The following is a 15,232-nucleotide window of genomic DNA, read 5'->3' on the forward strand; positions in this document are numbered from 1 at the left end:
AACAATGAAAATTTAAGCAATACTGTCTAATAATACTGCCTAAGGGAAGCATATATAAAGTGAATAAAATTGGTCCTAGCACAGAACCTTGTGGAACTCCATAATTAACTTTAGTCTGTGAAGAAGATTCCCCATTTACATGAACAAATTGTAATCTATTAGACAAATATGATTCAAACCACCGCAGCGCAGTGCCTTTAATACCTATGGCATGCTCTAATCTCTGTAATAAAATTTTATGGTCAACAGTATCAAAAGCAGCACTGAGGTCTAACAGAACAAGCACAGAGATGAGTCCACTGTCCGAGGCCATAAGAAGATCATTTGTAACCTTCACTAATGCTGTTTCTGTACTATGATGAATTCTAAAACCTGACTGAAACTCTTCAAATAGACCATTCCTCTGCAGATGATCAGTTAGCTGTTTTACAACTACCCTTTCAAGAATTTTTGAGAGAAAAGGAAGGTTGGAGATTGGCCTATAATTAGCTAAAATAGCTGGGTCAAGTGATGGCTTTTTAAGTAATGGTTTAATTACTGCCACCTTAAAAGCCTGTGGTACATAGCCAACTAACAAAGATAGATTGATCATATTTAAGATCGAAGCATTAAATAATGGTAGGGCTTCCTTGAGCAGCCTGGTAGGAATGGGGTCTAATAAACATGTTGATGGTTTGGATGAAGTAACTAATGAAAATAACTCAGACAGAACAATCGGAGAGAAAGAGTCTAACCAAATACCGGCATCACTGAAAGCAGCCAAAGATAACGATACGTCTTTGGGATGGTTATGAGTAATTTTTTCTCTAATAGTTAAATTTTGTTAGCAAAGAAAGTCATGAAGTCATTACTAGTTAAAGTTAATGGAATACTCAGCTCAATAGAGCTCTGACTCTTTGTCAGCCTGGCTACAGTGCTGAAAAGAAACCTGGGGTTGTTCTTATTTTCTTCAATTAGTGATGAGTAGAAAGATGTCCTAGCTTTACGGAGGGCTTTTTTATAGAGCAACAGACTCTTTTTCCAGGCTAAGTGAAGATCTTCTAAATTAGTGAGACGCCATTTCCTCTCCAACTTACGGGTTATCTGCTTTAAGCTACGAGTTTGTGAGTTATACCACGGAGTCAGACACTTCTGATTTAAAGCTCTCTTTTTCAGAGGAGCTACAGCATCCAAAGTTGTCTTCAATGAGGATGTAAAACTATTGACGAGATACTCTATCTCCCTTACAGAGTTTAGGTAGCTACTCTGCACTGTGTTGTTATATGGCATTAGAGAACATAAAGAAGGAATCATATCCTTAAACCTAGTTACAGCGCTTTCTGAAAGACTTCTAGTGTAATGAAACTTTTTCCCTACTGCTGGGTAGTCCATCAGAGTAAATGTAAATGTTATTAAGAAATGATCAGACAGAAGGGAGTTTTCAGGGAATACTGTTAAGTGTTCTATTTCCATACCATAAGTCAGAACAAGATGTTGTGGATGTTAAAATCGCCCACTATAATTATCTTATCTGAGCTAAGCACTAAGTCAGACAAAAGGTCTGAAAATTCACAGAGAAACTCACAGTAACGACCAGGTGGACGATAGATAATAACAAATAAAACTGGTTTTTGGGACTTCCAATTTGGATGGACAAGACTAAGAGACAAGCTTTCAAATGAATTAAAGCTCTGTCTGGGTTTTTGAATATTTAATAAGCTGGAATGGAAGATTGCTGCTAATCCTCCGCCCCGGCCCGTGCTACGAGCATTCTGACAGTTAGTGTGACTCGGGGGTGTTGACTCATTTAAACTAACATATTCATCCTGCTGTAACCAGGTTTCTGTTAGGCAGAATAAATCAATATGTTGATCAATTATTATATCATTTACCAACAGGGACTTAGAAGAGAGAGACCTAATGTTTAATAGACCACATTTAACTGTTTTAGTCTGTGGTGCAGTTGAAGGTGCTATATTATTTTTTCTTTTTGAATTTTTATGCTTAAATAGATTTTTGCTGGTTATTGGTAGTCTGGGAGCAGGCACCGTCTCTACGGGGATGGGGTAATGAGGGGATGGCAGGGGGAGAGAAGCTGCAGAGAGGTGTGTAAGACTACAACTCTGCTTCCTGGTCCCAACCCTGGATAGTCACGGTTTGGAGGATTTAAGAAAATTGGCCAGATTTGTAGAAATGAGAGCTGCTCCATCCAAAGTGGGATGGATGCCGTCTCTCCTAACAAGACCAGGTTTTCCCCAGAAGCTTTGCCAATTATCTATGAAGCCCACCTCATTTTTTGGACACCACTCAGACAGCCAGCAATTCAAGGAGAACATGCATGCATGACAAACATGTCACTCCCGGTCCGATTGGGGAGGGGCCCAGAGAAAACTACAGAGTCCGACATTGTTTTTGCAAAGTTACACACCGATTTAATGTTAATTTTAGTGACCTCCGATTGGCGTAACCGGGTGTCATTACTGCCGACGTGAATTACAATCTTACCAAATTTACGCTTAGCCTTAGCCAGCAGTTTCAAATTTCCTTCAATGTCGCCTGCTCTGGCCCCCGGAAGACAATTGACTATGGTTGCTGGTGTCGCTAACTTCACATTTCTCAAAACAGAGTCGCCAATAACCAGAGTTTGATCCTCGGCGGGTGTGTCGTCGAGTGGGGAAAAACGGTTAGAGATGTGAACGGGTTGGCGGTGTACACGGGGCTTCTGTTTAGGGCTACGCTTCCTCCTCACAGTCACCCAGTCAGCCTGCTTTCCCGTCTGCTCGGGATCTGCCAGGGGGGAACTAACGGCGGCTAAGCTACCTTGGTCCGCACCGACTACAGGGGCCTGGCTAACTGTAGAATTTCCACGGTGTGGAGCCGAGTCTCCAATTCGCCCAGCCTGGCCTCCAAAGCTACGAATAAGCTACACTTATTACAAGTACCGTTACTGCTAAAGGAGGCCGAGGAATAACTAAACATTTCACACCCAGAGCAGAAAAGTGCGGGAGAGACAGGAGAAGCCGCCATGCTAAATCGGCTAAGAGCTAGTAGCTACGCTAAGCTAGCGGATTCCTAAAAACACGCAAAGTGAATAATGTGTAAATAATTTAGAGGTGATTCAGCAGAAGGAGTGCTTTAGTTAAGGCACGTAAAGATTACACTGGGAAACAAATCGTAATCTAGATAACTAGATCAATCTAACTGCGCAGATTAAACAGCTAACAGATACAGAAAAACACCGCTGTGCTCCGGAACAGGAAGTGATACAATACCGCAGTGAGAGCCAACCACCAGTAGAGGCAAGCAAGAATATAAATGAAATAAATTGAAATTGAATGTAATACAACCAAATGATAATCATAATGATAATGATGATGATGATAATAAACTATTACAATAAAAACAATAATTCATTGTATTTTAGGAGATGTAAATACCAGAGGTTGGACAAAGTCAACATCAAGTTACTCTCAGCTCTCAGGACTTCAAAGCAAATGTGCCAAATCATGGCATTGTGACTTGACAGTGCCATGTCAAACACATAAAGACAAAGGGAAGGACGGTCAGAAACTCCTTGAATCAAGCTTGGCCTCAAGAAAAACCTTTTTAAATCCTATTAGAGTGGACATCCTTCTGAAAACCTGCTGCACTCCCAGAACTGTAAATTCTCTGCCTTTAATTTCACACCAGCTTCACCCTGCCTTTGTGTCGGTCCACAGAACTCCCTCACATCATTATGTTAATCCATACAAAGCATCTGTGGACGCATCGCTCACTGCTCTCACATGTCCTCGTCCCATAAATAATCGGCTACACATCATCGCAGCTCGACGCAAGAAAGGTACATACGAGAGGTTCTGTGCACGTGTCAGCTTTGAGCATGCACTACTCACTCACACTGTGCTCTATGTGAATGGTGTGAACTAAACTCACAAACATGCACTGACTGTGCACCTGGAAAGTATTTCTGAAGTCAAGAAATAAAATAATATTTGATTATGCGGAAGACCTGAAGTCTTACTAATGTGGGATTTTTCTGCTGGTGCAGCAAAAATGGAACATCCTGCAGAGCAAAACTAAATCCAAGCTGTAAAGTGGAGTGTTATGATGACAATATGATAGTTGATAAGGTGTCAGATTAGCACTTCATGAGAAGCATTTAGTGGATCTGTTGTGTTGTACAGGTGGCACGGTGACTTAGTGGTTAGCACTGTTGCCTTACCACCAAGAACATTGTGGGATCGCTTCCCTGGTCCTTTCTGTGTGGAGTTTGTTTAACCTCTGTGCTGTTTCTCCCCCCTCAGGGTGCAAACTCATGAGCTCCCAGATAGGAGGCAGGTACTTGAACCACGAGGCTAAAATCCATGGGCCCTAGCGACTGTTGATAAAACGCTTTTTGGCGTTGGGGAGTGAGGTTTTGTGACTACATATGCACAGCACTCCAGGTTGCCCGTCACATTTGCATGTTCTCCCCATGTTTTCATGGGTTCCCTCCCAGTGCTGCGGCTTCCTCCCACTTCAAAGACATGCAGGTTAGGTGAGCTAGTAACTAAATTGACTGTAAGTGTGCGAGCAAGTATGAATGTGTTTGTCTGTCTATATGTAGCCCTGTGATAGACTGGCATCCTGTTCAGAGTGGACCCCGCCTCATGCCCTATGACTGCTGGGATGGGATAGGCTCCAGCCCACCTCATGATCCTTGATTGGAGTAAGACGGGAAGAAACTTTGAATGTGACCCGACTGTTTGTGCCAAAAGGTTGGTTTGAGTCTTGTTGCTGACTTACTGGGATTTTCACACACAACTATCTCTGTGGTCCCCACATGTTGGACATTGTCAACTGGTTCTTGAGATATTGCGCTAACATGGATGGCAAAGACAATATCTTGAATATCTCACTGTAACCTTGAAATGACCCCAAGGTCATTGTAATCGACTGGTGTCAGGGATCATCCAGGTACACCGTTATGCTAAATATGAATGCAATCAACTGGTTTTTGAGATATCATGCTCACAAGCAAAATGGATAGACAGATGAATATGATGAATTACTATAGCTGCTCTGTATTTCCTGCTAGGGTGATAATAAGAATGGATGGATGCATGGAAAGGCGGTCAGGTGGGTGGGTGAATGAATGAATGCATGTCTGGATGATCACAACTGGAAGATGATGGATGGAAGGATTGGTGGATTAATTGATGGATGGCAACGCGGGCAGTATACAGGATTTTTAAGACCAATACCAATTTCGATATTTGATAGTTCTAAAATCTGATAGGATGATATATCGAGGGGTATTCTTTTTTCAAGAAACACATAGCATAAACAAAGATTTCCCCTAAAATTTTGCTTTTGTGTAGTTTGTAGTCCTCACTAAGATAACAGACACAATGCAGTTTGAAATAAAACTTAGTTTATTGAACATAATGTGAGCATTACTTGAAAATATATCAGTATTGTTAACTATGCACTGAAAAATGCAGCCAAACTCCTGTGATGGAGCTAATTGTAAAAGCTCCGCGCAATGTTCTTGCAGTGACGACAAAGTCTACTCTAAACAGGACCCATGGTCTTTACAGGCTGTTCATCCCAACACCTCTATTTAGGCAGTACTTGCTGATAACTCACACATATATTAGGAGAGATTCTGTGTCCACAGGATGCTACATGTATGTAAATACACATCCTTTTTTATATTGTTACATTTCTTCCATTTCGTTTAATTGTCATGCATCAGCTGTTATAAACTGTGACAACCAATTTATGTGGAAATAGCTCATATCAGCCAACTATATTGCCTTGCCCATTTATCAGTCTGGCTCTAATGCACAGATCATTGGTGAAAGATGTTGAATGGATGATGGATGAACCATTTTGTGATGTTGACCACCCCATTCTTTACCCAAGGTCATCAGGTATTTCAAAGACTTTGCGTCCATCCGTGTGTCCGTCTGTCTGCTCAGCATAAGTCCAGTATTACTGCCAGAGTCTTCAAATTCACAGGGAACATTCTTGGGACACAGACCTTGTACACTTTTGAAGATGGCTAACCTTGTCCTATTTTAAGAGGTATTTTAAGAAGTAAAAAAATTACATTCTGTTTCATTCTGTTGCATTTTTCTTTTGAATGGTGGAGGTGACAGCCAATCAGAGTAGAGCGACACTGCAACATCAGTGGCAGGTCTCTGTAAAACCGCTTCATTTATGTGTTTATATACGTTTCTCATATATTCTGTAAAAGCTAGCGAGAAATAAACACTTCTAAAATTGAAAACTCTGTTTTTGTAACCTGATAACACCTCTGAAGTGATTTACAAGACAGTTCGCGGACGTTAGCATGGTGACGTCACAGGCTAGCTGCAAACCATTTTGTTTGTGTGTAAATATAACCTCTTTGTCATATGTTATGTAAAAGCTAGCAAGATATAAACACTTCTAAAATTGAAAATGCTGTTTTGTAAACTGATAACACCTCTGGAGTGATTTACAAGACAGTTCACGGACATTAGCATGGTGACGTCACAGGCTAGCTGCAAACCATTTTGTTTGTGTGTAAATATAACCTCTTTGTCATATGTTATGTAAAAGCTAGCAAAATATAAAGACTTCTAAAGTTGAAAATGCTATTTTTGTAACCTGATAACACCTCTGGAGTGATTTACAAGACATTCAGGGGACATCAGCGTGCATGCTAATGTCTGCTCTTGTCAAAAGCTCATGAATGTAAATATTGTTTATGATTGATTGATTGATACAGGGGCTTTATTGAACATGTACAATTGTAAGTAAGACAATAGGATCTTAAGAATTAATGTAAATAACAACATGTATAGGTAATTATATATGCCAAAACCCATGATGTAGCTGATTAATTTCTGTTGAGTTGGAGCAGCAAATTAAACTCCATTCAGTTTCAGTTTTGAGATATTACTGAATTGATTAACTGATCTAGCTTGCCAGTCTGCTGTGAAATCAATTAACCTGCCAATCAGCCTGACAACCCTTTTCACATTTCAGTGGGTTCTTTTAAAATTGATCACTGTGTCTTCTGAGGTAAGCATGAAAATGTGCACACGTTCACAGAAAGCAGTTTTGATTAAAAACAGTAAGCTGTCATCCTGTCCGTATGAACAGAAACCATTTTAATTTTCACGTTCTGTCGTGCTGAAAGAGCTGGAACATCCTCCTCATTTACAACACCGATGCTTTGTGTTTTCCAGAACTGGCAGCGTGCACTGTGTATCTGTGCAAATCCCGAATCACCAACGTTCCTCAGAGCGTGCACGAGAAAGAAGATTGCACAGTACACCCATGAATACAAGCCAGCAGAACACCCAAGTATGTCAGAAATCTACACGATTGTAACAGTTGAAAGCCTCCTTTCCTCAAACATGCCTGTGGCACTTTTAGAAAAGTGCAGACAAACAGAAAGCTTCACTGAATTCTTAATGATGTGTACAGAAGAGGGCAATATCAGGAAAAATTACTTTGTGTTTATCATCAACTCATCCTCTTAAATCTTCTGCAGTCATACGTTATAACATCTGTCTGAGCCACAGGAGGCCGCCAAAGGGGTAAATTAATCTTTTGAGGGAGATAAAAAGGATTTTCAGATATCATGTTTTCCATATTTCAGAACCAAGTCCATCAAACATCTGAAAGTCCACTTGAGTGGCGGTCAGTGCTCAGTTCTCTACTTCAGAGACGTCACTCTTGGTTGTGTTCTGGTTGACATCCTCCTGTGGAGGTTTAACATCAAAACACTCAGTGCAAGTTGATATAACATTCATGATTCATTGCCAACTGATCCAACAGGACGTTGGTTAAAAGTGCACATGGGTCTATTATAAACAGATTAGCTGCATGAGTAAGATGTTTTTAATTGGTTAACATGTTTGTGTTTAACATTATTTGACTGAAATCCTGAATTTCCCGCACATACTGTATGAAGAGCAGCTGTAAAGGTTAATTATGAAGGAATAACAACAGATTGATGAAATCTATCATGGATCCCCTTCAAGAAAAATCACATCAGTGTGTTTTCTACATTTGAGGCTGAGGATGATGCTCCAATTTTGTCAGTAGTGCAAAAGTAGGCAGTGCAGGAAGGGTGGATAGAATTTGAATATGACCCAAGATCTGGACACTCTGCAGCTGCCCCGTAGAGTGCTGAGTAGTTCACTTTAACCCTGAGACAAAGAAGCAGTAAAAACAAAATAATTAAGAGCATTTTGTTTCCAGTTTTCTGGAATGCTAAAGGGCTTGTGTTTGTGGACTGTTTTCCACAGAACCATGCCGTAAACACAGAGCGTCATGCTGAATCAGCTTCACCAGGCTTTCAAGACCAAACCCCCAGTCTTGTTTTATCAGGACAATGTCCCAACTCATGAGTGTGTGGTTTCCATGGCTGCTGTGTATGACTGTAGTTTCCAGCCTGTTGGCCAACCACCATGCTATGATGATCATGCCAAATGATGACGTCTGGTCATTTGACATTTTCAGACTTATCATTTTAACATTTGGTTAAGAAGAAACATTGGTGTGATGATGGTGTCACTGCAGCATCACTGGAAGAAGTAGCCTACAAAAAGTGGTATTTTCAAGCTCCTGATTGGCTGAGCACACCTAATAGTGTTAATTGCCTGGAACGGGTTTGGTGACCCCTGACCTAGGCTTTGGTAATGAAAGAAACAGACAAGCTCCTTTCACATGTATAAATGGTAAATGGACTGCATTTATAAAGCGCTTTTCCATCTGCATCAGATGCTCAAAGCGCTTAACAGTAATGCCTCACATTCACCCCGATGTCAGGATGCTGCCATACAAGGTGCTCACTACACACCAGGAGCAACTAAGAGGATTAAGGACCTTGCCCAAGGGCTCTTAGTGATTTTCTGGTAAGGCTGGGATTTGAACTAAGGATCCTCTGGTCTCAAGCCCAACAGCTTAACCACTAGATCATCACCTCCCCTATATGCAATCACATGCTTAAATATGTGATTATTCCCTGGAACAATCCTAGACATGTTCCAGCAGGTGGCAGGCAGGTCTATCAATTTTCAGTATTAATGAGTTTATCCTTATTAAGTGCCTTTTTAATTTGGAGACATACAAGATAACAGCATTTATTGTTTTTGAGTTATTGCATTATAGGCTCATCTACCTACCTACTGCACTTTACTGGCTACATGCCTAGGCCTGTTCAAAGCCTAGTATAAACCTACATGCTTCAATCCCACAATGGTATCATGGTTAGCCTATGAATTTTTCAGGTGACCCTTATTTGCAGTAAAGTGTCTCCTGAGATGACCTTTAGATCAATTCTATCTACTTCCTCATCAGAATGAGCAATAATATCTGGTTTATGGTCATTCTGCATCATTCTGCTCTGTGTCCACCTCTAAAATCTACATCTTTTTCTTCACCACTGCTCTCAATATTTATTTGTTATGCAGCCATCTTTCAAGCTTTAGGAAAAGAAAGTCTTTTTCCCCCTTGGCAACAGTGTGACATGTTAATGTACCTGTTGCGATGAGACTAAACGAACTGATTTGTTGTGGCTGTGAGGCTGGACTCCATGTGACACATCCTGTTACACTCTCGCTCAAAAACTATGACTGAGCTCTGCCTCTGGTTAATGGTTTTAAATGAACTGTAGCTCAAACGTAGTGCCCATGATTAGCAGGGTAATAGTTCCCGGAGGGAGCCGCTGTCTGTGCTCCTCTGTGAGGTGGGTGGAGACATAACAAGAAAGAAACTTAAATACACAAAGACATCAAAGGATCTGTGCACCTTAAACATCGGCATGAAGTTGTCTTCGTAAGATACACTGACTAACTAGATGCCAGAAAAGGACAGAAGGAGGCATGAAAGAGTGCACGCTGACCCGTGTCTTGTGTCGTGCCCTGGTCGTCGTCCAGCATCAGGTCAGTCAGGAGGTGCTCCAGGATCTTCTCTGGGGTTCCTGACACCACCACGTACCTGTCAGAAACAACAGAGTCAGTGGAGTCCTCTTCGATAGAGGACAGAGATCGGCTGCTGCTCCACTCCTCCTCTCCTTCAGTGCCCTCCTCGTCTATGTAGCGAAAGTAGGGGACGTCAAAGGTGGGCATCGTCACCACCTCTGTCCGGCTGGTGCTGTCACTGCTGCCCTCCTCGGAGCCCTCCTCATCCTCCTCATCCTCCTCCTGCTCCACCAAGGCAGCGTGCAGAAGGCTGCCCTCCTCTTGTCGCAGGTTCAAGGGCTGTGGCCGAGAGCCCATCCTAGCAGAGTCCCCCATGCCCTCACGCCGGCAGCGTTGCCGTGGTTACTGCTGCATGCCCCCTTTACCCATCCATCCAAGCACCCGCCCCGGCTGTTCACTGCTGTCACTGGATGTATCCGAGTACAGTCACCGCTGAGAAAGCTGTACACGAGCAGCCGGAATGTGCTTCGGCAGAGCCGGGTCCCACAATCCAACGCTCCTCACTTATTTAGGGTAGTCATTAACGTGTAGGAGGTTGTGATGTGAGTATGTGTGATCCAGAGAGACAGAGGAGGTGAATGATGAGAGGGAGAGTGTTGAGAGACACAGTGAGTGAGTGAGGGCGGGAGTGGAGAGAGTTACCTCCTGTTCCGCGCCTCCGTTCTCCCTCCTCCCCTCGTCGATGCAGACAGGGCTGGTTGATCTGACGACATACTCCGGAGAAGGAGCACATCGCGGCCCCTCTCCCGCAGACACACTCGGACTGCCTCGTCACTCTGGGGCTGGGAAGAGAGCAAAAGAGAGAGGGAGAGAGAGGGAGAGGGAGGGAGCACGTTATCACCAAGGAGATTCCCTCTTGCACATCACCACTAATTTCCATGACAATACTGTGTCAAAGCAGCACTGTAGATGAAGGAGAATTTCCATATATCATTATTCATGCCTTATCGGTGGGCACCATTCAGGGATTAACATGAAATACTCATAAATATTTTAATTACTGATTCCTAAATTAAAGCATATTAAATCATGGGTGGTGCACACAGAGAATCTATTATCTCACAGTTACGGCTTTCAGTGGGTTTAGGTACAACATCACAGACCATAAAAGCTAAATTTATGTCACCAAATGTGACATTTCGCCTTGTCAGCATGTCTTCAGTGTGTCATGACTTCAGTGAAAGACAGTAAATGAGCTGTTTGTCATTACTGTGCTCAGAGCACACGTCTGGTTTCTCTTTGATTGAATGACCCCACGCCCTCCTCCTCTATAGCACATTCATGACAATGTGCAGAATTAAAACACAAACACAGGTAGAAACAAGAGTATCCAGAGTGGAACCAATCAGCGTGGAATCAATGGATGCCCTGATTGCAGCTCTTTAGAAGCTGAGTGAGGAAACGGAGAGCCTGGGTTTGAGATTCGCTGGATCAAGACTAAGCATCAAGGTTTCAGTGACTTTGTGGACTCGGCCATCAGAGGTGTATCTTGAACTTGTGGAGACGCTCACTTATCTCGGCTGTGACTTTCATGTCTCTGTGTCCACAGTCTCTGAGCTTAGGAGATGCCTGAGAAGAGCTCACTAAACAGAGGTGTTTGATGATGCCAATACCTTTGCAGGTGAATGAAGGTCAAAGTCTTTGGGGTCCTGGCGCTTCCTGTCTTACAAGATGGTTGTGAGACTTGGATGCTAACCACTGACCGAACCACCACCTGGTGACGGTGGCAGAGAAGAGAACATTGCACAAACTGCTGGACATTATGGAGGATGCCAGTCACTGTCATCAGCAACCAGAGGAGCCTCTTCAGTCACAGACTGCTCCTTCCCAAGTGCAGGACCAACAGACTGAAAAACTCCTTTGTCCCTCAGGCCTTCAGACTGTACAACTTCTCACTCAGGGGGAGGAGGAGTAACAGGAAGACAGGGGACAGGAAGGAGAGGAATAGTAGTAACCAGTAAACCAGTGCTGATCAGTATGTCTGGTATTTATATTCTGTATTTACGAGGTCTTTTAGAAAACTATCCTACCTTTTTATTTTTTAAAAACTATATGGATTTGAATGACGTGCGATTACACCAATCATGCTTGAACCCTTGTGCGCATGTGTGAGTTTTTTCACGCGTGTCGGTGACGTCATTTCCCTGTGGGCAGGTCTTGAGTGAGATGTGGTCCTGCCCTCTCGGCTGAATTCCTTTGTTTCACACGCTGCTCGAGACGGCGCGCGTTGCTTTATCAAAATTTTTTCTGGACCTGTGAGGAATATCCGAGTGGATACTATTCGAGAAATTAAGCTGGTTTTCAGTGAAAAGTTTAACGGCTGATGAGAGATTATGGGGTGTTTCTGTCGGTGTAAGGACTTCCCATGCAGCGGGACGTCGTGCAGTGCTTCCAGGCGCCGTCGTCGGCCTGTTTCGACCTGAAAACATCCTAATTTAAGGCTTAATTCACCCAGGGCGTCGTGAGAGAACAGAGAAGATTCAGAAGAGGCCGGCATGAGCACTTTATGCGGACATTCCACTGTTTAAGGACATTTTTTAATGAAAGACGTGCGGGCAAATTCGCCGAGTTGTTTCCGAATGCGAATCTGTGTGCGCCGCGACAGGAAAAACACCTCCGTGTTGAAAACCATTTGTAAAATTCAGGCGGCTTTTGATGGCTTTCAACAAGTGAGTAACTGAGAAATTGTTTAACAGCTTGGGCGTGTTCCAACTTGCCCCTTAAGGTTTCCAACGGAGGTGTTTTTCCTGTCACGACCCCCCGTGGTCGGGTCCGGCCCGACATGCGACTCTGCCCGCACGTTCTTTCATTACAAAATGTCCGTTAACAATGGAATGTCCGAATAAACTCCTCATACCGACTTCTTCTGAAAGTTCTCTGTTCTCTGATGACTTACTGGGTCAACAGAGCCTGAAATGTGGACGTTTTCAACTTGAAACGGCGAGACGCTGCCGCCTCGAAGCACAGATCGCCGTCAGGTGCCGTGGGCCATCCTTACGGCGACACTACCAGACCAAAATCTCTCATCAGCCGTTAAAACTTTTACCGAAAACCAGCTGAATTTATCGAATGGTGTCCACTCAGTTGTGCCTTACAGTTTTAAAAAATTTTTTATCAAACAAAGCAGCAGTCTCTGAGCCATTCCTAAACAATGAAAAAATCGACGAGAGGGTGGGTGACTCCTCACTCAAAGACTGCCCACAGGCGAATGACGTAACCGACAGGCGTGAAAAAACTCTCGCATGCCCACGAGGGTTTAAGCATGTCTGATGTAATCACACGTGATTCAAATCCATATGGTTTTTGAAAAAAATAATAAGGTCGGATACTTTTCTAATAGACCTCGTATATTTATATTTGCAAACTGTTTTTCCTTTTTCCTTTCACTTTTGATACTCTGTGTGCTTCTTACCCTGTGTACTGCTATGCAATGCTACTGCAACCTTAATTTCCCTGAGGGAGTCTTCCCAAGGGATCAGTAAAGTTCTGTCTAATCTAATCTAAGGCAACGACTGCATGTCTTTGGTACTAAGTCTCTTCAGAGGATCTTTGGGTAATACTGGAAAGACTTTGTGTCAGACAAGTGGTAACTTAGGGAGACTAACATGTGGAGTATCACTTGTATTATAAGGGAACATTAGTTATAACATCTTGGCACGTTTCTCTGGACATAATTGAGCACACAGGTGCCTCAGTGTTGAAGACCCCAGTGGCTCAAGAAGGCCAAGGAGATGTCCATGTTTCACCTGGCTTTGGCAGAGAGATGGAGGTGGGGATGGATCATGTGTCTGCCTGATTAGTTACCATCCAAGAATGGAGCGGTTCTGTAGTGTGGTGGGCACAAGCACATGCTCCCAGACCTGGCATCACTTATATCCATGTTGCTGGATATTTAAAAAATATCCTTCTTGCAAAATATTATTAAAATCATAAAAAGGTAGCTCCAGAATGCCAATCGTAGAAAAACTTTGAATATCATAGGATCTTGAAATATAGTATACCTAATTACATTTCTATGCTAGCTGTAATTGCATAATTTGATGGATTTGTTTTGCTGAAGACCAAGTAATACAAGCAGGGGTGGACTTGATGGCTCCTAGACCTAGGGTTTGGAAATGAAAGAAACTGACATATAGCTGCTGAGGACATGTGATCATGTTTGTTCTTTATGAGCATTTTATTCAAAATATATGAGATAGTACAGCTTGCTGTGGAGTTAAATCTACTAATGGAACATCTAGGAAGTCTGTGCTCCAGTTCTGTTGAGTAAAATTTTTGTTTGTTTGTTTTTTTTTTGTATGTTAGCACTAATTCCCAGTTATCAACACCTAGGTGACATTAGATCCACTGATGGTGTCACAGCTAGTGAGGCAATATTCTGATTATAAGTTTTAATCCTATAGACTGTGTGTATATATACTGGACAGACAAATGATCAGTTTGGGTTTTAAAAACAGGTCAACTACATTTAAATGCAGCAGCCCCCCCTATTTTTTCTGGTTTCACAATGAGGATGCTTTTTAATTCTGAATGTTAAACCAAAAAAAAAAAAAAATCTTTTAGCAGATATCTGATGACAAAGCAGGCTCTGAATGTCTGGTTCAGAGGGGAGGGTAGTGCACACGCCTGCGTCCTGAATCAGATCCCCCTTCACCCCCCTGTAGTCAGACATCAGTAAATCCAACTCAAGTCTCTGTGCATGCAATTAGCCCAGCAGACAGCCTGGAGGCGGTTACAGTTTTCTGCCCTAATTGCCTTTTGCACAGAAACATCCAGAACCTATCAGTTAAGTGTGACTTCCCGGCAGTTAACACTGATCTGAGGTCTGTCTTCATATAAACAACAGACTTAAATGCACGATGCATACAGTAGATACACAGATGCATTGAACACTTCCCTTTAATGGCAGACTTTGATATTCTTTTTCTTCATGCATCAAAATAAAGTCATTGAAAATGTCCACTTTTCTTCTATTTCATTTAATAAACTACTGTAATTCATAAGCATGGCAAACTTAATTTTCATAGGCAGGTATTCCTGACTATGAATAAGCCTTCCGTGTGTGACTCTGTGACTCTGTGTGTCCACAGGCCAACCCATACAGTGAGGCAAATAAGTATTTGACTGTTGATTTTGCAGGTTTTCCCACCTACAAAGAATGGAGAGGTCTGTAATTTTTATCGTAGGTACACTTCAACTGTGAGAGACAGAATCTAAAAAAAAATCCAGAAAATCTCATTGTATAATTTTTAAATAATTAATTTGCATTTTATTGCATGAAATAAGTA

General features: G+C 42.4%; 1 protein-coding gene across 2 annotated transcripts in view; it reads right to left on the reverse strand.

The window, feature by feature from the left end:
- Positions 1 to 15,232, reverse strand: part of LOC117514524 (rap guanine nucleotide exchange factor 5-like) — a 59,947-nt gene that overhangs the window by 28,545 nt on the left and 16,170 nt on the right. For both annotated transcript variants that reach the window (XM_034175027.1, XM_034175028.1), the window contains exons 2-3: positions 10,587 to 10,726; positions 9,866 to 9,960 (exon numbers count right to left, since the gene is read on the reverse strand). In XM_034175027.1, coding sequence (XP_034030918.1) covers positions 9,866 to 9,960; positions 10,587 to 10,726 — 235 coding nt within the window. The remainder of the gene's footprint in view (positions 1 to 9,865; positions 9,961 to 10,586; positions 10,727 to 15,232) is intronic.

The sequence above is a fragment of the Thalassophryne amazonica genome, chromosome 7 (genome assembly GCF_902500255.1).
Source record: "Thalassophryne amazonica chromosome 7, fThaAma1.1, whole genome shotgun sequence".
In the NCBI taxonomy this organism is placed as follows: domain Eukaryota; kingdom Metazoa; phylum Chordata; class Actinopteri; order Batrachoidiformes; family Batrachoididae; genus Thalassophryne; species Thalassophryne amazonica.